This window comes from Arvicanthis niloticus, chromosome 6 (genome assembly GCF_011762505.2).
Source record: "Arvicanthis niloticus isolate mArvNil1 chromosome 6, mArvNil1.pat.X, whole genome shotgun sequence".
Taxonomy (NCBI): Eukaryota; Metazoa; Chordata; class Mammalia; order Rodentia; family Muridae; genus Arvicanthis; species Arvicanthis niloticus.
Window position 1 is genome coordinate 31,590,149 of NC_047663.1, and position 21,406 is coordinate 31,611,554.

At 38.9% G+C, this 21,406-nt stretch overlaps 1 protein-coding gene across 7 annotated transcripts in view; it reads left to right on the plus strand.

The window, feature by feature from the left end:
• Nucleotides 1-21,406, plus strand: part of Stxbp4 (syntaxin binding protein 4) — a 155,870-nt gene that overhangs the window by 68,166 nt on the left and 66,298 nt on the right. For 5 of the 7 annotated variants that reach the window (XM_034507119.2, XM_076936025.1, XM_076936026.1 and 2 more), the window contains one exon: nucleotides 14,196-14,372. The exons of the other annotated variants lie outside the window; for them this stretch is intronic. In XM_034507119.2, the coding sequence (XP_034363010.1) occupies nucleotides 14,196-14,372 (177 nt within the window). The remainder of the gene's footprint in view (nucleotides 1-14,195; nucleotides 14,373-21,406) is intronic. 7 annotated transcript variants of the gene reach the window in all.

The following is a 21,406-nucleotide window of genomic DNA, read 5'->3' on the forward strand; positions in this document are numbered from 1 at the left end:
CATACACTGATCATATAGCCCTAAACAGTATCAGCCACAAAACTTATTTCAATTATCATTTTAATTTTGAAGCCAATTGGTTTTAACACTTATCAATAACTATGATTTACTTTTTGATACATATGACAAAAATATAAACTAGTTATAGTTGTTTGTATTGTTACAAGTTTCAGTGGCATTTTAAATTCTTACTGTTTTCACACTTCCTAAGTCATATTTCCCCTTAAAAGTTTAATATGCATTAGCTCATTCATATGCACTGTGATGTTAATGAGAAATATGTAAATGGAACCATTGTTTTATTCTTGTATGATGGGGCTGAAGCTGTGCCCATAGCAGTTTATACACAGTGAGCATCAGAAAGCTAAGCACAAGTTGGTAGGGTTTTTTACCATATGTATGTATCTTATGGTGTAATAAAATAATAAAACTCTTGTTTAAAAACATCAATAAATTCAGTGTCTTTCTCTAACAAAGCTGGAATACCATCTGCTATAATAAAACTTGTTTTTCATTATCTAGCTAAAATTTTTCTCTTAGACATCTATTCTAAACATTTGAATTTTTTTTTTCAAGCTAAAAACTAACATTTCATCAAAATTCGGTTTTTTGAGATAAATGTTCATGAAATCTCATACATCGCTTATCTGAAACTATAGAAATGCAATTTGTTTGCATATTTTAATTATGGTAATCACTGACATTGTTAAAGAGTTTGCAAGGTATGTAGGACTTTGTGACATAATAAAGGAACTTTGTTTATATATATAAAATAGTATATCATTTTATCATATCAGAAATTACGAGGGTTACAATTATCAGGCATTTACTTCTGAGTTAACAACTTGGCCCACTGATTCTTTACTGATTGTTAAAAGAAAACTTTCTAGCAAATTCATTGTACACTTAGAAAATGTTTCACTATTGCTCAGTTTTTATATGTTGAAAAAATATTGCACTCCAAGTATCTTTGTAAAATGTACATACTTAGTCTCCTTTCCTGTCCTGGTCATATTGCTAGTCAATTTATTTTTTTTATCCTTAGAATATCCTAATTTTATCCTCCTTAATATTTTGATGTGTTCTTTGCACTTTCCTCCATGTGAGTAATATATCTTGATCGTCTCCACCGCTGGCTCCCACTGCACCTCCTTTACCCTTCACACTTGCCCTGGCATCTGAATGGCCTCTCCTGGCTTTCTTTTCTTCTCTTTTATGTTTTATAACCTTCTGGCCCCAATGAGTGCTGACTGCATGCTTCGTGGGTGGATGTGGGGTCCTGCGCCTGCCAGTGACCACACTCCTGAGGAGTAATGCCTTCACCTCCCTCCGCAGGCCTCAGTTGCCAATAGCTCCTTAGCTAGAGATAGACCCCATGAACCCATCTGTATCCATGCTGACTGCCTTGATCTTCTGCAGTCTTTGCACAAGGAGCCATAGCAGCCCTGTGAGTGCAAGGGCCATGCTGGGTTCTGAAGACAGCATCTCCCAGCAGTCCTTGCCATCCTTCAGCTCTTAAATTCACTGCACTCCTCTTCAGCAGATAATTTCTGAGCCTTGAAGGGGTTAATACAGATTCTCTGTTTAAGGCTGAGCACTCAATAGTTGTTTGGTCTCAACTCTTGGGTCAGTTCTAAGGCTCTATAGTGACTGCTGCTCACTGGGAAAGGGAGTTAGTTGAACCAAGATTGAAAGCAGTGCTAACCTGTGCATTGAAACGTAAATATTTAGCAGCAGCTTGACATGGTGTCCATTTAACAAAACAGCATTAGTAAGTTCCCTCTAAAGCATATGGCCTCCCTAGCCATGGTTTTTGGTTTCGTTTGGTTCCGGGGGTATTTTGGCATTTTGTTTATTTTACCAAATCTATATGAATTCCTCCTGTCCAGGGTGCCTCACATCCAATCAGATAGCAGGTGGCTGTACCCATAACACTCATGCTCCTGCTATAGCTGTAGGCGTACCCTGTCTGGAAGGTGGATGCTGTAGCATTCACTGTCCACTGCTAGGAAAGTCCATTGATGCTCCACTCTCAACTACCTGCACAGTACCTTTCAGCACTGAATGTTCACCCGTAGGAAGGAGTTTCTAGATGAGTTTCAGCTTGGTTTCTCTGTGTCCTACATCCAAAGTGTGCTGTGTCTTCAGCGACAGCAACTTACAAGCTCGTTATGGTAGGCAAGCAAGAGCAGTGGCAACAGCCTGTGTCGTTTGGTGGCAGGGGCTTCTGGGGTCTCTCTGACCAATAATTCATAGTGGAAGATCCTTTATTAACTCTTTGCAGGACTTTATCTTACTATAAAATGTTGAGCCAACCCCAAAAAGCAGCATGATTTTTCATTTCAAAGGTTCTTTAGCTACTTTAAATCATAGAAGCTCATTTACCTTTAGTGTAATGACCTAGAAAGAAAAAATGAGTAACCACAAGGACAAGGGGAATCATAGGTAAAAGGCAAGGGAAAGGAAGGCAGGAACATAAAGAACAAGCGTTGAAGCATTGGCATTCTTTCTCAGGCCCGGTGTTTTTCCTCAACCAGAGATTGCCATGAGACTTCTTATTCTCCGTCATATATTTCATGCCCCAAAGAATAGCCCAACCCTGCTGTTTAAAATGACAAGAACGCTTTCCCATGAAGTTATATCTGTCACTTTCTTTTCCTTCAAGTTCTAACAACTTCTAGCACGCAACCTATAGTGTCTTCCTTTGATCAACAACTTTGTAAAAAAAAAGACCCACCTTCACACTCAAGTTGTTTTTAAATTGTCTTCCAAGGTAGTGTTATGACCCCAGGCAACAGTGAATTGGTGACTACTCTTGCGCCAAAATACCTAGCTTGTCTGAACCAGTCTTTGCTCTGATGGAATACAGGGAATTGTTTACTTGGCAACTTGACTAGGATCAGATAAGTCCAGTTGTAGTTGCCTCGCCTGTACAAAGCTTGTGCTGAGGACTTCAGGAGGGCATGAAATAGGTAGTCAAATCAGGAGGATTGTCTGAGTCACAGCGCACGCTGGTTTCCGTTCTGCTTGCTTTGTGGATGAAGCAAGAAAGACTACTTTGAAAACAAGTCACATATCTCTAAGGCAAATATCTCGGGACTGTGTTTTCTTGTGGTTTCAAAGAAACAATGACACCTCTAAGTTTTATGTTTGGGTGGCCTCTATATCTCTAATTCATTTTTGGCTATTTGAATGTCTAATAGTTTTCTGGGGCAGTACTAATAGTTATTCTAAAATACCATCGCATCATTAGAGGGGAAAAAATAAAAACACATACATTTGTTGTACAAATCATTTCTGTTCCAAAACTATGTTGTTGTAAAATCGTCCTCGTGTAAGAATTGTAACTTTTGCTTCCCACTAAAATCCTTTTACAGAAAAATGCCTCATGCTAACCTTTTGAGGCCACCATCCCCTCCTTCCACCTACCCTCCTCACGCCTGACACCCACTAATCTCTTGTTGATCTCAATTTTTGTCATTTGGAAAGACACACAAATGGAACCATACAGCAAGCTGCCTCTGTAATGATCTATTTTCATCCAGTTTAACTCCCTGGGATTCCCCTGGATTGTTGTATAGATCCACAGGTTTTTCCTTTTGTTTTCATGAGAACATTATAAAACTAGTTCTCTCTAAAGAATGTTGGCGGACTGTTCCATCGTTGCCTTCCTGGTTATGATATTCTACTATTAGCATGCACGACATAACTATTGGCTGAGGCTTTATGGACACAAGATTTTTAAGACAAACAAAAGTAATCTGAGAACCATTATAAAGCACTTATAATGTTAGACAGCAGTGTGGTTAACGAAGCTTATGAAACAAATAGAGTTGGGTTTATTTTTCAGCATTAATTCTCTTTTTTGTGCATGCATGTAATGAGAAAATTACTCCTCTCTTCTCTACCTTTAGACTCTGCCCTAGAAACTGTCTAAGGTAAGGAAAGCTTACTTGAAAAAGGAGCAGGAAACCTGGTTTTCCAGAGTTGCAGTCATCATTCCCTCCTGTTTGCATAGACATCATTTATACTTGGTGATTCACTGGAAGTGCATGCAGAACTCTAAGCAAGCTTTAACAAAGTCAAGTGTTTCTATAGCTACGATATGGTTGCTGTATCGCCACAGAGTTTCCTCTGTTGGAAGCCTGGGATTCAGGGTAAAGATATAAACACATGATAGAACCATTAAAAGTAGAAAGATCCTTAGATCATGCGTCAAACCCTTGGATGTTCTTATGGGACCTTTGCCTCTCCTTCTCACACAGTGCTCCATCTTGCTTTCCCATCCCCTGTGATGTGACACGCCCAAGTGACCTCATCTGTCATCTTCATGCCTTCGGGACTTTAAACATAACAGGATACAAGTAACTAACCATTTCTTTACAAGTTATCCCACTCAAATATTTCATAGCAGGGCTGACTAATATAAGTGTCTGTTTCAGAATTTCTATTCCTAATAGTTATTGCTCATTTCATATAGAAAAGATCTTGGTATCGTAAGAATTCTGAGAGACATTTTTCTGTCTTTTCTGTATTACAAACTTGTTTTAATTGTGTTGACTTAGTTAGGCACCATTTTTAGTGATTTGGGAGGAAAGTGATGGTATTTTCCATAGAGACCTGCAGTTAGTTTCTGTATACCATTTCCTATAGGAGGTTTCCCTATGGGGAACTTATAAAGATGGGGTTCCATACAATGCATGGAGGGAGCACCTTTTAGGTTACACTTTAGAAGTCTGTGTAGATGCCAAACATTTTTTTTTAATGTTGGAGCAATATATAATAGTTGAACTGACAAACGAGAACATTTGATCCAAGGAGGAAGTAGCGATAAGGCAGCTGATTCTATAAACGTCTTATCTTGGCAGTTTGCTGTGTGAGAAATGCTCTCAGTACTCCTACAGTCGCATGGGAACTCATGACATTGTAGTAATGATTTATTCACGAAATGTTGAAGAGTTTAAAACAAGACTCGTCTGGTCATATATGACCCCACATAAGTATTCTGTTTAAAAATATTTATTGGTTTGTTGTCTTTTTGCATTATATATGAAGAGAATGCCTATTGCCTGAATTCCAGAATAACTAGAGATCTACATCACAGTTCTTGAGTATTAGAGGCACATGTACTCAGTGATTCACTTAAAGTACATGCAGCACTCTAAGCAAGCTGTAGCAAACCCAAGTGTTGCCATGGCTACGGTATGGTTGCAGTATATATCCAGAGGTCCCTGGGTCGGAAGCCCAGTGTTCAGGGTAAAGATTTAAAGAGCTGATAGAACCATTAACAAGTGGAATGATCTAGTCACAGGGCATGCTCGTGGATGGTCCTATGGCACCCTTGCCTCTCCGTGCTATTGCTCTTTCTCATGCATTCTGGGATGGCAGAACGACTCTACTGGCTTCTCTGCATGGCCCCTTGTCTTACTTGCATCTCCTCTCTCGCTTTTTACGTTTCTTTCTCTCATCCGCCTCATCCCATCTTCTCACATTAGTATATAAGATCTCTTTGCATAGTAGACGTTGACTCAGTTCCTCATAACCCTAATTTAACTTATGCAAAAAATCCCTTCTCTCATTTAATAAACACTAAAAGTTTTGTGTTGTCAATTTAACTTTACTTTTTTTCTTTTAAAATCTATGAAAATGTTTATTCCTGGCCATATTTCAGATGTATATTTACCATGTTCTCCCAGTCTCTGTTTGATGCTATTCTATCAGCATATGGTATAGTATCGGGATCTACACTTTTTTTTCTCCCAGATTGTTTGTTGTAGCAACCATTTATTGTTTTTAGGTATCACCCTTAGTTATAGACTCAATTCTTTCATAGCCTAAGGTCTGTTTCAGCTATTCAATCTTTATAGTACTATCTCAGTAATTATATATTGGGTGACTGTTTTATTTACCTCTTTGGCTAAAATCAGATGTTATATTATTCATATATGCATTATAACCTTAGGCCATATCCTACATCGGGCACCCCACCCAGATCCTTTCTGAACTTCAAGATCTTAGCCAAAATGTTACACACACACACACACACACACACACACACACACACACACAGAGAGAGAGAGTTTAATTCCATTTTTTATTTTAGTTAAACCCCTCAGGGTGAATTTGAAAGAATTGCACTTCTCTTTCAATGACAGATCCCCTTAAGCCCTAAAGTTTGGAAGAATCTCCATGTTTAATGTCTAAAGATGTAGCCACCGAGCTGCATTGCATCTATAAAGAGGGTTTAAACTCTGACAGTGAAGGAACGCTTCCAGATATCCATGGTCTCTGTTTCCCAAAGCCATGCTGATGTCTGTGGTCCATGCTGCCTCCAAGGGTCTTGTCTGGCTCCATGGTCCTACTGTAGCTGTGGCCAGGTTTCATGGTCATACTGTCACCAGAAACTGTGTATAGGCTCATGATGTTTTCTCCCGCTTACTGTGAAGAGCAAGAAGGCTACTTTTGCTGTGATATCGATAACTGCAGATGCAGAGTTGAGAGGGAGAGCTTCTGTGACAGCCCCTATCCCTACCCCCACTTCACACGCCACACACACACAAAAAGTAACAGCCTAGACAGGAAGCCATGAAGGAGAACCCTTAAAAAGCGTGATGAAGATTCTGAGGTGTAGATCTCCACGATTGATGGCTTCTGGTGGGGGCAGGAAGAGGAGGACTCAGTTCTATTTAGCAGCAGGCCACTGAGAGTTTGACTATAGTTCAGGGAGTAGACCTGTAACACAAATTGAACTTGGTTTTTCTATTGCTTTTTTATTTTTACTTTTAGGGGAGGTCACAAGTGTGGGGTGGGGGCAGACAGAAAAGAACTGGGAAGTGAGTGATTTGGGCATATAATGTAAAATTCCCAGAAAATCAATGAAAACATTATGTTGAAAAAATATAATATAACATTACATTATAATATAATACATTAATTGATTACTTAGTTAATTTTAGACTAAAGTCCAGTTGTGAAGTGACTAATTAAAGGACAAGAATATTTTTATTTATTGGTATCATGTGGTCTGTGCATAAATGATATGTATGTGAATATTCATGTCTCACGGCTCATGAGCAGAGGTCAGAGGACCACATTTAGAGGTCGGTTCTCTCCTTTCACCATGTGGTTCCCTCAGAAATCAGGTAGCCAGGCTTGCATTGCAAATGCGTTCAGCAAGAAGCCATGTCATGACCCCTAGTATGAACATTTTAAAGGCTCTATACATATGAATTACCAAAGTGCTTTCCAAAAAGTGGTGACAATTCAGTCTTCCACAGTGTAGACATATCGTGTTCTCTGATTCCTTGTTCCTGTTGGACACTAGAATCTTTAATTATGTAAATAAAAGCAATAACTACATTGTTGTTTCAAGAAAAAAACAAAAGGTGAAGGCTTCCAATACTACAAATGTACTCCTTGGCACATTTATTTGTAACTAAAAATGACAAATACATTTTTATTTTATGTCAACTTTTAATACATTAACACACACACACACACATTCAGGGTTAAACCATTCTGATTAAAATGTGGATAAATATGGTTTAAACTAATTAAGATTTATATTGTAAAAAGTATTGTATCCTACGCCTTATCTGAGTGGTGGGCTTGTGTACTTATCCTGCACTGGGGACTGCTCTTTATGAAAGAGATTGGAAATAGTGTCTTTGATTTTCCTCTGTGTTCAGAGGCAGAAATGAGTTTTACACCTCTTCGATCGAGGCAGCTGCAGGGAGAGAAGCTGTTGACTCCTGGGAAGGTTAATTAGAGCTAATGATAATATGATTGACCTAATTTTCCTTTAAAAAGTTGAAGCGATTTTTCTCTTTGCACAGTGAACAATTTAGTTTTTCACATAAACTAAACTTTGTTTTCTGAACTCACAGACTCTCTATGCTGCACACTTTACAGAAGTGCTGCTATCTACATCCTAAAACCAGGATTTGGTAGGCTTGGAAAGAACCTTTAAGATTGTATCAACCTTGGCAGCATTTGCTGTATTAATACATGTTGAAAACGGAAGTATAAATAAGTACTTGTAATTTTGAAATCTTTAATGCAAAAAAATAACACAATTGTCAAATAGTGAAGTATAGCTTTTTTCAACTTTGGTATTTGTTTCATTTTATTTAGATTTTGTATAATCTCATTTGCTTGACAAATACCATAAAATGAATTTTTAAAATGTTATGCAGATGTGTATGGGCATATGTGTGAATCTTCGTCTGTGTCATCATTGAAGAGAGTTGAATGTACTAAAGCTTCATGCTGCCTTAGAATTTGTCAGAGAACTTAGTAGAGAGAAGAGAAGTTGGGAAAGGGAGGGTTCATCTTACCATGGACCATATCTGTTAGTTAAGGTAGAACCTGGCCAGTGACTGGAGTTAAACTGACCCTTCAGAGATGTGGAGAGCACACTGCACTGGCCACCACAGTGGGCAAGCTGATCCTGTGTCTGATGAGATGATACAAAAGGAAGTAAGAAATGGCTGCAGATTACATTATAAAGATTTCAGTGTTTAATGGGTGGTTAAATGAGATGGTACAGCCATTAGACCTGGATTACCCATGAAGATAGGGAAGAAAAGTGGGGCATAGGGACAGGTAATAATTTCTGTGAGCTGGTCTTGGTCTTTTGTGCCTCTAGTCCTAGCATTTGGGAGGCTGAGACAGTAGGATCAAATCAAGTTTAAGATCAGCCTGTGCAACATGAGTTTCAAGTCCAGCTTGAGTTGGTTACACGGCAAAAGGGTTTCTCCAAAAGTGTTTTGTGAATTTAGAGTCTTCCCTAAATTCCTTCACGATTATTGGGTGTGTTGTCCATTCATTCGTGACTGTATCTGCAAAGCACTTTGAGAATCATCGTTTCAGACAGCTAAAAAATAATTCAGGAACACGGATTAAGGAGATGGGCTGCAACTTGCTTTTAAACAGTTCTCATTCAACAAACAGCCTTCTTCCTGTAGTAAGCCTTCATCTTAAAAAAAAAAAAAAAAAGAAAAGAAAAGAAAAGAAAACAGGACCTAAGGCTGAGAAAGGTTTTCCAGCGCGTGAATGTCGGAAGCTGATAAGAGACAGATTCTTGGGGCTTGGTAGCATAAATTACTAAGACATATCTTCTTGCAATCTGCTGTTTTCTCCTGTCAACCACTGACATTTGAAAGATTTACTGATTAGCTTATAAATTACAGAACTGGTAAGTGTTGTGGACTTCTAGGCTAATTACATGTTTGCAACTGCAATTATTGCTTCTAGTTTTGGGAACTCTAAGTGCCTATACCTAGAGAGAGGATAGTTTCATGTAATCTTTTTCTATTATTATTATAAAGACATGTGTAAATTGCATTTCCAAACAGCTGATATTACTAGTTGAGTACCTCAGGAAAGCCCTTAATCAGTCATGTAGTTGGGCTGTGTAATGGCATAAATGATAGGTATATTTTCGCCCAAAACAACTACAGCCAGGATATTAATAGTTTCTTAAACCTTCTTGTGAGACTTATTTTGTTCTTATAATTGTTAGAGCCCACTATACAGATGAGCACACCGAGTCTTAGAGAATAGGCAGAAAATTGACCAAAAAAAAAAAAAAAAAAAAAATGAATATCTGAGAGATTGATCTAGCTAGGGCCCATCTGAAACCTGTTCTTTTGCACTGTGTTTTTGTTTGTTTTGTTCTGAATCTTGTTACTTTGTGGGTGTAAATGCTGCATGTATGCAACAGTACAGTGGCCTTTATGTGACCCCCAGCACTGTCTTAGTGCAGTGCGCCTCAGCCCACGGTAGTATCTGCAGCCAACAGAGATTTTCATCAGCTCGAATTGCTTTCAAAGAAGAACTTGGCCTTATCTTTCCTAAAGATTCATTGCAAAACTGTCAGAAGGGAAACCTTCCCCCGACCCCTAAAGAAACACTGTGGGCCCAAGGTCTTTTGTCACTGTTGCCTCTGGAAAATTTCTGATCAAACTGCGTATTTCAGATTTCCTTCTACCGAGTTTGCCTCCACTACTTAATATTTAAAAGCATGTTTCAGCTGCTTTTCCTGATGTGCTGTTATGTCTTTGTTTCTCCTTTAAAAATCTACCTCTGTAATCTGAACTAACTTCATCCTCATGCAAAGTGCCTGAGCAAATGGCCATTTTTGTCTGATTGGGATTTCAGGTTCAGTGAGGTACGAACGGAGAGAATTCTGGCTGAAATGTTCCTGGCACAGGAGACTTTGCAGTTATTTATTAGAAGCCGGCCTGGGAGGCAAAGAGAAAATAGATTGTTGTGATCCTCTCTTGCTAAATCCTGCCCACTGCTGTTATCTTTTCTTTACTGTTTCCCCAGAAAGGCATCATTGCAATGCACTAATCTTTTAAGCAGCCATTCAGTGGGAATTGGGCTAGAACTCTGCTAAGGGGTCACATTCACCAACCTGACAGTTATACATTTACAAAAGGAACGGTATGAATTTATTCAGCATCAAACCCTCTGCATCTCTTACCACCCAGACGCATTTCACACTGTATTACCGTCACTGCGCTAGGACAGCAGCCGAAAACCCATCCAGGCTCTTCATTTAATTAACCAGTGTTCTTTGAACAAAAATAAAAGTGCTGTTTTTATAGAGGAATAAAAGCTGCACAAAGTGAGTGTGAAGAGGGCAAATCATCAAATTAGTGAGTCTCACTGCAGCTGCACTGATTTTCTGCCCTTCCTCTCTCTCACTCTGAGGCTTTTTTTTTTTTTTTTATTAAATGGAAAATAGGGAGCAGTGCACTGGCCTCCAGTGTGCTGGAGAGTCTGGTGTTATCACCACATCCTAAGCTAGCTCAGGGCTGATGCTGGTGATGACTGGTACCTAAAAAGGATGTTTTATAATACTTTCTGTAGTTGACCAAATAGTATCAGCTAGCAGTCAAGAACATAAACTGTTAACTGAGGTTCTGAACTCATTTGAACTACCTGAGTTCAAACCCCAGTCCTGCCACTTCCAAATGGTTTTGTTTCTCAGGCGTCATGGTCTTTGGTTCCCTGTCTTCGAAATGAGGATCACTGTAGACTTACCTCACAATGCAATATGCAGGTAGCTCACTTGGCAGCCTTAGAACAAGGCTAGATTTGCTAATCCCAAAGATGAGAGGAGAAAGAGCCCCTCCCCAAATCATCATGGCCAGGTTAACTAAAGCAACCCTTTTTATTCGTGTACACACGACTGCTTCCCCATAAGGTGAGGTCTGAGAGGTACACATTGGATAGGAGGAAAACAAGGAATGTATAGCTCAGGGGTATGAGGTTCCAAATGGGGGATTTGGCAGCAAAGTAGATGAGGTTACAAAACAAAAACAAAAACCTGAAACAAAGACAAAGACGTGGCTGCATGGTGGGCATAACAAAAGTAATCATAACTAGGCAGCCTTAACAACCCTTCTGAAACAAAGGTACGCTTGCAAGATGCTTATTAACTTTTTGAAAGACACGATTGCCATTTCTGGAACACACAGTACAGAACCATGTTTAATCAAGGTTACAGGTGGGGCATAGTCTGATCTTTGAGAAAGATTTAATCATAAACAGGAAGGAACTAGTAGGTTTCTATTATAAGATGGCTTTTAAGCCTAAAATGGAGGCAGGCTGGTTCTTCAGTAGGTTAAGCTGTTACTTATTGTGGGCTCAGCAGCAGTCTGGTGTGAAGTTGACCTGAGTGTGGCATTGGTAACCTTCCTGGCCACCGGGCTGGACTGACAGGTGCTGTACATTAGGTAGGTTCTCCTTTGCTCCCATGTTTGTTTCTAAAGGCACCCTTTCAGGATAAGACAAGCGTCTTCAGATAGAGGGAATACAGTTCTTTGAGCGACAGGTATAGAAGAAAGCTGGCTCTTCACTCCATTTTGCACCCAACTGCCACATTTACCTTTTAAAATTAATTTTATTTATTCATTTACATTTTTTCACTATGCTGGGCATCTAATCAAAGGCTTCCTGCACACTAACCCCAGGCCTCAGGCTTCCCTTTCTAAAGCACCCTCTCAGAAGTCTCCCAGTGTTCTGGATTCAAGAACCTTTCCCATGATTTCATTTCTTCCAGAGCCTGGCCCTTTCTCTTTATCTCCCCAGCCTCTTCGAAAAACAACCAACCAATCAAAAAAACCGTTCCCCAGTAGGATCCCTCTACCCCAATCAAAACCCACCTGACATCCTAGCTCCTGTGCCCAGTTCTTTCTAGCTTATTGTTCATGTTGGTTTTTGTTTTTTCTGGGGGGGATGGTTTTTATTTTAACTAACATTCCTCCCTCCATTTATCTACATCACACCTATGCTCTAAACTAAGACAGAATAGATTAAGTATTATTTACCCACTTGATTTACACTTACATCATATTCTATGGATGTCTGTATAAAGTAGATGCTAACTTCCTGTTGTTGATGAGCTAGCCGGTTACTCTACTCACAAGTTATACTGGAACTCTAACTGCTTCATCTACTGCCTCTTCTACAACCACTCTGGCCAACCACAGTTAGCTTTCCCCATTCTCCTCCTCCTCTTTCTGCTTCCACCTGTGTCCTTCCACAAAGTCTGTTCTTTACTGGGTAGTGAAAAGCACACTCTGAAAACTTTAGTGAGTTTTATATCACTTCTCTGCTCAGAGCCCACCAATGACTTTGAGGGAAGCCAAGCTCTTTCAAATGGCCTGTGGCTATTCGTAAGATCTGCCTTTCCAAACCACCCTGTCTCATTCATGTTACCCTCACTACCCTGGTATCCTACTACTACCCTGTCTTTCCCATACTGCTCACTGTTTCTGCTTCACTGACAGCCTTGATGTTACAAAGCCCAGTCCAGTCCCAGGACTTTGGCACATCAGCCCTGTTTGCCCAGAAAGCCTCTCTTCAGGAAATCATGGCATGGTCCCTCCTGTGGATCTCTAGTACTTGTCTTCTCAATGAGATCATAACTGATAAGCCTAAGCTACTGTCTGTCTTTCTAAACTAGAATGTAGATTTTGAACACCGAGAGTTTTCCATGTATAGTGTGCATGCACATTCCAGAAAGTGACATAGAATAAAGTCACTGGATGCTGAATGAGAGCAGACTCCTGAGTCTATGCCCACACCCTTCCTTCTCTCAGCACGTCACGCTCCAACAAAAGCAAATGCTCCATAACAGCTTCAAGAACATTAAAATAGCCATAGTTTAATATTAGCCATGGCAATTGGAGCAGAAAGTTCTGTTACAGAGAAAAGAGATCCCGCACCCTCTAAAGAAACACTTCATGCTGAAACAGCTGCCATGTTAAATTATATGGTGTCCTGAGAGACTGTGACCCAGCACCAAGACACATTCTGAGAAAGCAAATGGCTTTTGCCACCCTAACCTTACAAAGTGGGAGGTATAGCTAATTCTGTCATCCAAAAACAGGAAAGCAATGAAAGGAGATCCTTAGGATTGGAGTCAGACAGACCTGAGGCCAGATGTGAGCTACCACCTGCCCTTCATCAGCTTGTCTATTTTCTGAGTCTCTGATGGCTTATATAAAATTGGTTTTTTTAATGCCTTTCTCCAGATGTCATTCCAAACCTTGAATGTGCAAAGACAGATGAAGCATATAATGTGTATTTAGTAATTGTCTCTTGAACATTGTATCCAACAGATAAACAATTATATATGATGCTACTATCAAAGCAAGAAGCAAAAGTCTAATGTCTAGGAAGAAAGCTTTGCCTCTGGCCTTGGTCCACTAAGAAGCTCTACAGCAGCTCTCAGCAGCATCTGATGGCATTGTTGGGCCTTCTGAGAACAAACATCAGCCCCACCACCTATGAGTTTTTTTTTTTTCTGTAGCTTCTTTTCTGAGTCCTTTTCTGTAGCTGTCTTTAGAATGAGTTCCTATTTTTCAAGTTTTGATTGTCAGTTTTCTTTAACCTTTCTTCATTTTTACAGAAATGATGCTAGGTGTGTAGTACTAAACACTCATACAGAATCCTTATACAGAAAAAAAAAAATTCTATGCAGAAAACAAAGTTTCAGGAAAGGAACAAAGAGGTTCCCCTAAATGAAGCAGCATGCTTACTAGTTTTTAGGTGAATGGTAGAGGAAGTAGACATGTTAAGCATTGGAATAATAACTACCAAATGAGAAAAATATTTCTGTCCACCGGAGAAGTATGTTTTGCATTTTCTTCACTTTGCATTAATGTTCAACTCCTTAGGAAGCCAAAGCTGTAGCTGAGGAAACCCGAGCTCTTCGAAGCCGGATTCATCTTGCTGAAGCTGCACAGAGACAGGCGCACGGGATGGAGATGGATTATGAAGAGGTGATCCGTCTGCTAGAGGCTGAGCTCTCAGAACTAAAGGCTCAGCTCGCTGATTATTCTGACCAAAATAAAGTAAGCAAACAGCCTTCTCTAGTTACCATGGTTTCCTAGCGGCTGTCCTGTATCCTGTTTTCATTTTCTTTTCATCTGCACGTCCTAACTAGGTCAGTGTTTGTCTTCTATTATTCAATGATAGGATGTTGTGTCGTGAAGAGGGTGGCATTGAAGTCGTGAGCCTGCCTTTATCCAAAGAGTTCTGAGATGGAAAAGCACAGGCCCCGAATTAATTGGGTCATTGGTCAACATTGTTCCATTCAGCCATTCAGGCCTGGAATTATTTAACATTTAATTGATGGCACGGGTTTTCTCTTCTGGTTTTGAGCTTGCTAATCTGTTTTGTGGCGATGGAGGAGACTCGAGAGATCAGTTTTGCTCTTTGAGTAGAGAATTTGGGGCAGTATACAAGTTAATGAATTTTTTAACAAGACCTATGATGACTTATGAGAAATCCAGTTTGAATTTGTTGTATTTCTTTCATTGTAAAGAATACTAAACGGGCTCCTCTAGAAGGACTCTCAGTTACAATCTAAGATACTGAGCACCTTCAGGAAGCAAGCTGAACATCTCTGTGTCAGTTGTCCACAGTGTACCTACCTACCATCTTAGTCATGACTAGCCTTCAAAACCCGTAAGGGGTGTGTGTGTGTCTGTGTGTCTGTGTGTGTTTGTATTTGTTTCTGTGTGCCTCTGTGTGTGTCTATGTATTGTGTATTATATCACTGAAGGTATAAACTAGAATAAATTGAAGCAGATAACTTGTAGCTTTATAGAAATTCCTCAATTATAAGTAATAGATATTTATATCTCTAACCCATTCTGCCTTCAAGAAAATACAAAACAAGTTTGAGCTATGAATATTTCAGCATTAAGGCTTATGTTCTTTAACATATCAAATGAAAATGGAACTAGTTTTAAAACAGCACAACAGAAAACATGAATGTTTCTTTGCTTAGCTCTGAAAAGTCCCCATCAATTCCTACATAATCTGCTCATTTAAGCCAGCTCTGCAGAAGGCGGGCGCCTTACTCATCATTGATGAGGCCATGCAAGGAGCACATAGCACTTGAGAAAGTAGCAGCACTTGGGAATGTGAGTAACAGACGTTTGTTATCTGTATATATTGTAAAACAGGCATGGTTATGCCATGTAACATTAATTATGAAAATATTTTAGAAATTACCAAAATATTGAAAACATTTTAATAAAATAGTTACTTTTAGAGCAAAAGTTTCTAGTGTTTAATAGTCTTAATCTTGTTGTTGTTGTTGTTATTGTTGTTGTGGTGGTGGTGGTGGTTTTTATGGTATTGGGTGTTAAAGAAGGACCTTATACATATTAGGCTAGTACTGTTGAGCTCTGCTGTTGAACTACTCCCTAATTCTGTACTTTTAAGTAATATACTTTTAACAGATTTGCACAGAATTATCAAGTGTCTTGTTTTCTTAGTTTTTAAATATTTAAAAATGTCTGTGTGTGTGATGGGGTCTTTGGAGGTGGGAGGGCATGTGGCCCACCGTGTATGTGGAGGTTAGAGGATAATATTTTCTCGTTATTTCTCTTCACCAGCCTTTACATGGGTTCCTGGGGACAAACTGAGATCCCCAGGCATCTGCAGCAAGCACCATTACCCACTGAGCCAGCTCTGCAACCCCATATGGTATCCTGTGTGTAAAGTTTAGGTTCTTGAATTCTTGCACTCTTCTCCAGTGAGACGTATTTTGGTCCTAGGTTGTCTGGCAATATAATTAATTCAAATTCTCCCTCTTTGTAGCCTGATGGGGATCTCATTCAATCCTTTTAATAAGAACCCACACTACCTCTCTAAAATCTTTTTTTTCATTTTTTTGAAAGAAGTGATATTAAAACATAAGCATCGCAACATTCAGTATTTTCCAATTTTAATACCAGTAGAAAAGAAGTAACTTTTTAAATGGTGTGTGAGGTTGCTTAAGTATCTATTGACCTAGATACTACAAAACAGACTTTCAAATATTTAATTTTATTTATTTAATGTGTGGAAGGTTTCATGGTGACTAGCATGTAAGTATGTGTACATGTATGTGTGCTTTGCATGTGGAGGCCAGAAGAAAATCTCAGGTGTCATTCCTAGAGAGCTATCCATCTTTTGAGGATAGGATGATGGGAATGTATAGACTCTCTGGGACCTGCAGCCACAGAGATCCTGCTTTCCTCACCCCTCAGGGATGCTTTGGATCCACCTGGCTTTTCACATGAGTGTTGGGGATGGAACGTGGGTCATCAAGTGCACACCAAGCTCTTTATCAACTGAGCTATCTCTAGAGCACCTAAATATTTATTGTTTAGACATAGATTTTTTCCTGTAATAGTGCTTTTATTTATTATTATAATTTTCCCTTAAGTTATCAGCATATTTTCTAATTTGTATTTTGGCTTTTGAGAAAAGTGTATCTGAAACACAAGAAATCAAACATTATTGGGGCTGAAGATATAACTCAGCAGTTAGGAGTACTTATTGCTTTCTCAGAAGACCCAAACTCTGCCTACGACCCAGGTTAAGTAGCTCACAACCTATAACTCCAGCTGTAGGGGACCTGATACCTTTTTCTAACCTCTGTGGACAACCACATCCACATGTACACCACACAAAGGTGTGCTTACATACCAGTAAATAAAAATACTTTTAAACTTTACATTGTGAGCTTATGAATTTTAAGAATGCTGCTCTGCTGAGTGTTAATGCAGTAGATACTGCTGATAAAATTACCCATGGCCCGAGGTCAGTTTTTCTATTTTGGTCAAGCTTCAAAAATGGCATATATTGGTTGTTCATGCTAGCCCCTTTTGTCCTGGGAGTACTTTTATTCCTGCCCATCGTGTTAAAGCTTGTCTTTAACAACATCAACATTTCGGTAGCTTGAACCTGAAAATGGACCCCCAGACAAAGTTATTAAATTAACAGGCTGGCAAGCCAAGGATGGGTAAGATTTTGCACAGAACCTTACCAACCTAAGACAGAAGTGCATTGCTTTTGGTAATGCATATTCCATTCTAGTCAGAATGACCCTAAGGCAAGTTTAGTCTTGTTAATGAAATAAAAAAGGAGGAGATGCGGAGAGCCTTTGGGGCTGTTCAGTAAGAATCTGACATGGGCCAAGGACAAGGAAATGGGCTGCTTGGCAGAAATATGACATTGGCTAAGGACAAGGAAGTAGGCTTCAGGCAGGAATCTGACATTAGACTAGAACAACAAAGTAATTTCAGGCAGGAATCTAAATCTTAGGCCAGAACAAAAGAAGTAATTTCAGGCAGGAATCTAAATATTAGGCTAGGATAAAGAAGTAATTTCAGGCAGGAGTCTAAATTTTAGGCTAGAACAAGGAAGTAGGCTTCAGACATGAAAATGACTTTGGGCTAGGACAGGGAAGTTGGCTCAGATATTTTAATCATCCTGATAAGCTCTTTAAAACAGTGATCATGGGAGTGTTCATAGAATTTTGTTTATTGCTTTGCTTGTTCTTTGACTATTTGTGTTTATTGTAATTGTTCCTTGACTATTTGCATCTATTGTATTGCTAGTCCCTCAACCTAGAACTGACCTGAATACTTGCATGTAATTCAAATGGTATAAAAGCAAAAAGGAGGAGGGGGTGGGATAAGGGGTTCTAGGGAAGGGGAATGGGGAAAGGGGATAACATCTGAAATGTAAATAAATTTAAATATTCAATTAAAAAAAGAATAAAATAAAGCATTACTAATACCTACGAAGAGCCCAATGTCCCTCTCCATATTGCATTCACTGGGCTTGCCCTCAGAGGTTACTGCTTTCTTGGGTTTAATATTTACCATTTTTTGATAGTTTTACTATTTATATATCTACTCTGTTTAGTTTTGCCTGCTTACCAGGTTAATGTGTAGTTAGCTGATATCTTCTCTGTCTTTATTCTTCATTGGGTAAATTAACACCATGCTCATTATTTGTTTTGTACTTGACGGGCAATCTTATTTATGCATTATTCTACTGTGAATCATGCTCTTTAGAACATTCTGATACCTATAACTTTCTCCACATGTGTAACTGCTACCTACAAGAAGTAATATTGCCAGGTTGAATGATAATTGTATGTTTAACTTTATAAGTAAATGCTAAATTATAACCGAATAATTTTTATTATTTTTAACTAATTATGAAGAATGGATGAGAATTGCCATTTCCCTCTTGCTGATCCTTGGCTTTCTTTTACTCTGAATTTTTATCCATCTTCTTGGTATAATAATTGCTAAGCCAGTATAGTTTAATTTGTATTTCCCTAGTTACCAATGACTGACACAGTGTTGCCCTGGCTCATGAAAACTTGTCTCTTCTCAATGCCATCTTCACTGATGTATGTTGTACATTTGAAATCAACTGTGATGAGGTCATTTATATCCCCAAATGTAGCAAACCTGCAATTTGTCCTTCCCTGCCTGGATAGCCAGTTGAGCATACATTTATACATTCCGTCACCATTTTGTTTCTCATTAAAATGTGCTTTTTAATCTTTTAGTTTTCCCATTTGGTTATTTGTCTTTTGCTTAGAGACATGAAGTGATTCTCCTGACTGCTAATCCTTTCTTAACGTATACATGGTATAGAACTATTCTCTCAAACCTGCGGCCTACCTTATCTGCTCTATAACGAAATGAGCTCCTATTTTCTTTTTTTTTCTTTTTTTTTTTTTTTCTGGTCTTATTGTCTTAGTTACTTTTTTTTTTTTTTTTAATCACTGTGATAAAACACAATGGCCAAGCAAATTATAGAGGAAACAATTTATTTGACACTTACAGTTTCAGAGTTTTGGAGTCCATGACTGTCATAGCAGGGAGCATGGTAGCAGGCAGGCAGGAATGGCTGTGGACTTGCCAACAATGCCACATCTCCTAATCCTTTCCAAACAGTTCACCAACTGGAGATTAACCATTCAAATATCTGAGCCTGTAGGAGCCATTCTTATTCAGACCACGACATTTATCGGTTCCCCCCCTATGTCTTTTCAGAAATCCTTCAATCTCCAAAGATGTAAAGATATTTATTTATATTTGCTTCTAGACATCATGAAGCTTTCTTCCATCATTCCAAATGGACATCACCTGATCCTTCACTTAAAACTCTCCTTGCTAGCTCACCTACAAGTCATCTGTACCATAAATCAAGGTTCTATGTGGATGGGGCTCTTTGTTCTCTTTCATTGGCTTACAGTACAACAGATCACAGATGACATAGTTTGTTGCTTGCTGTCTTTAATGATCATACTGTCTACTTATTTTTTCTCCAAAAGTGTGTTGGCTACATGGCCCTCTTATTATACTCTCCATAGTGCTCATCAGTACCACCAACATGGGATTGGAATTTTAACTGTAAGGTCACTAAGTGTGTGTGTGCACATGTGTGATTTTGCGTGTGTGTGTGTGTGTATTAACTTGAGAAGAATTTTTTGCTCGTTTTTTATGAATAGCACTGAGGCACAGAAAGGTTTTTGTCGGTGGTTAAAGAATCTATTTTATATGATCACAACCCTACAAAATTTGCTTATGTTTGTTTCATGGGTCTGTTTGCACTTGATGCTTAACAAATGGTCACAGAGAACTTGCTAAGTTATCTGCCATGTGAGGTGCTGTTCTATCTAGTTAACAAGGACAAGGCCATCAGTTTCAGTTCCTCTCTGTTGATCGTAATGCCTTTGTGTTCTTAAACCATCAGTTTGTCAGAGAAATATACTACCTCTCTTGTGATTTCCTTTCTTTAATGTTACTTATATGTTTTGAAACAGTGCCTTCAGATACATTAAAGCATAGAATTATACATCCATCTTTTTTAAAAGTGTTAGAATTCTTCCATCTGTAAATCCATTACAACTATTTTTGTTGATGCTAAAATAGTTCATACTGTTGTCTAATATTTACCTACATATTTTTAAGTATTCATTTACTTTCAACTTTCAGTTATGTCTTTGGCATGCGTGAAGCTACTAGATCTTTTCCCCATCCCCATTTATTAGTTGCTGAGCTGTAATTTAACTTTCCATTTGTATCCTGTCCCTTACAAAAGTACCTAGTTCTTTTATATCCTCCTACTCTTTAACTGTAGCTATTCATATATTCAAGTTATTTTATTGGAGCTTTGTATTAATCTATATTTGTTCTGTATCCTGCCAAATTATATGTGCTTCCCTTTGCTGGTTTCAAATTTATATACTGTCTCCAATATTTTTATGGTGGCCAATGTGTCTTTAGAGTTAGCATTTGAACTCAGATTAGATGATCCCAATTTTGTTTGCAACATCCAGAGCATTGTAACCAGGAGCCAGTTGGCCAGCCCCTTCTTCTCTGCATCAGGATTGATTAACGTTGTACCTGTCTGATCTGATGCGTCTTGACCTTGACATTCACGATGAGCACACATGTTGTCTTCCGTCTTCATGGCTGGCTCAGCACTCAAGGTAACTTGATGCTGGGTTAGTGGCCGAGCCCATTTCTCCTGGAGGTATTTTGTGAGGGTATTTGGGCCTCCACAGCTGCAGCTTTGGCAGGAGTTCCCTTCCCTTTTGGCACTCACTATTTTGGCAAAAATCCTGTTAGCAAAGCATCATGTGGGAGCTGGGATTCAGAACTGAGCACTCTGGAAAAGCAGCTGATGCTCTTAACTGCTAAGCCTCCTCTCAAGCCCCTGTGTCATTAATTTTTAATGATTATGCTATCATGTTTGACATCCTGTATTAGGTTTCATGAAATTAATCAATTATTTCCCCCATATACGTATTAAAAGAACTTTTTACCACAAACCTAGTGCTCTTTCCACCTTAATCACTTTTGTTGGCAGCATGTTAGTTCGGTTCTGACTTTACCCCTTTTTTAGGTTGGTTAATGTCCAGATTGGTCTGGACAGACCCTGTGTTTCTTCCCTTTGTTCATAATCCCAGACAGCCTTGCTTTCTGAAACAATTAAATCTCATAGTTTCTTGCTTCTTGAAACATTTGCTTCAAATTCATTTGGTGAAGCATATTGATAATAAGCTCTTCGTTTTGTT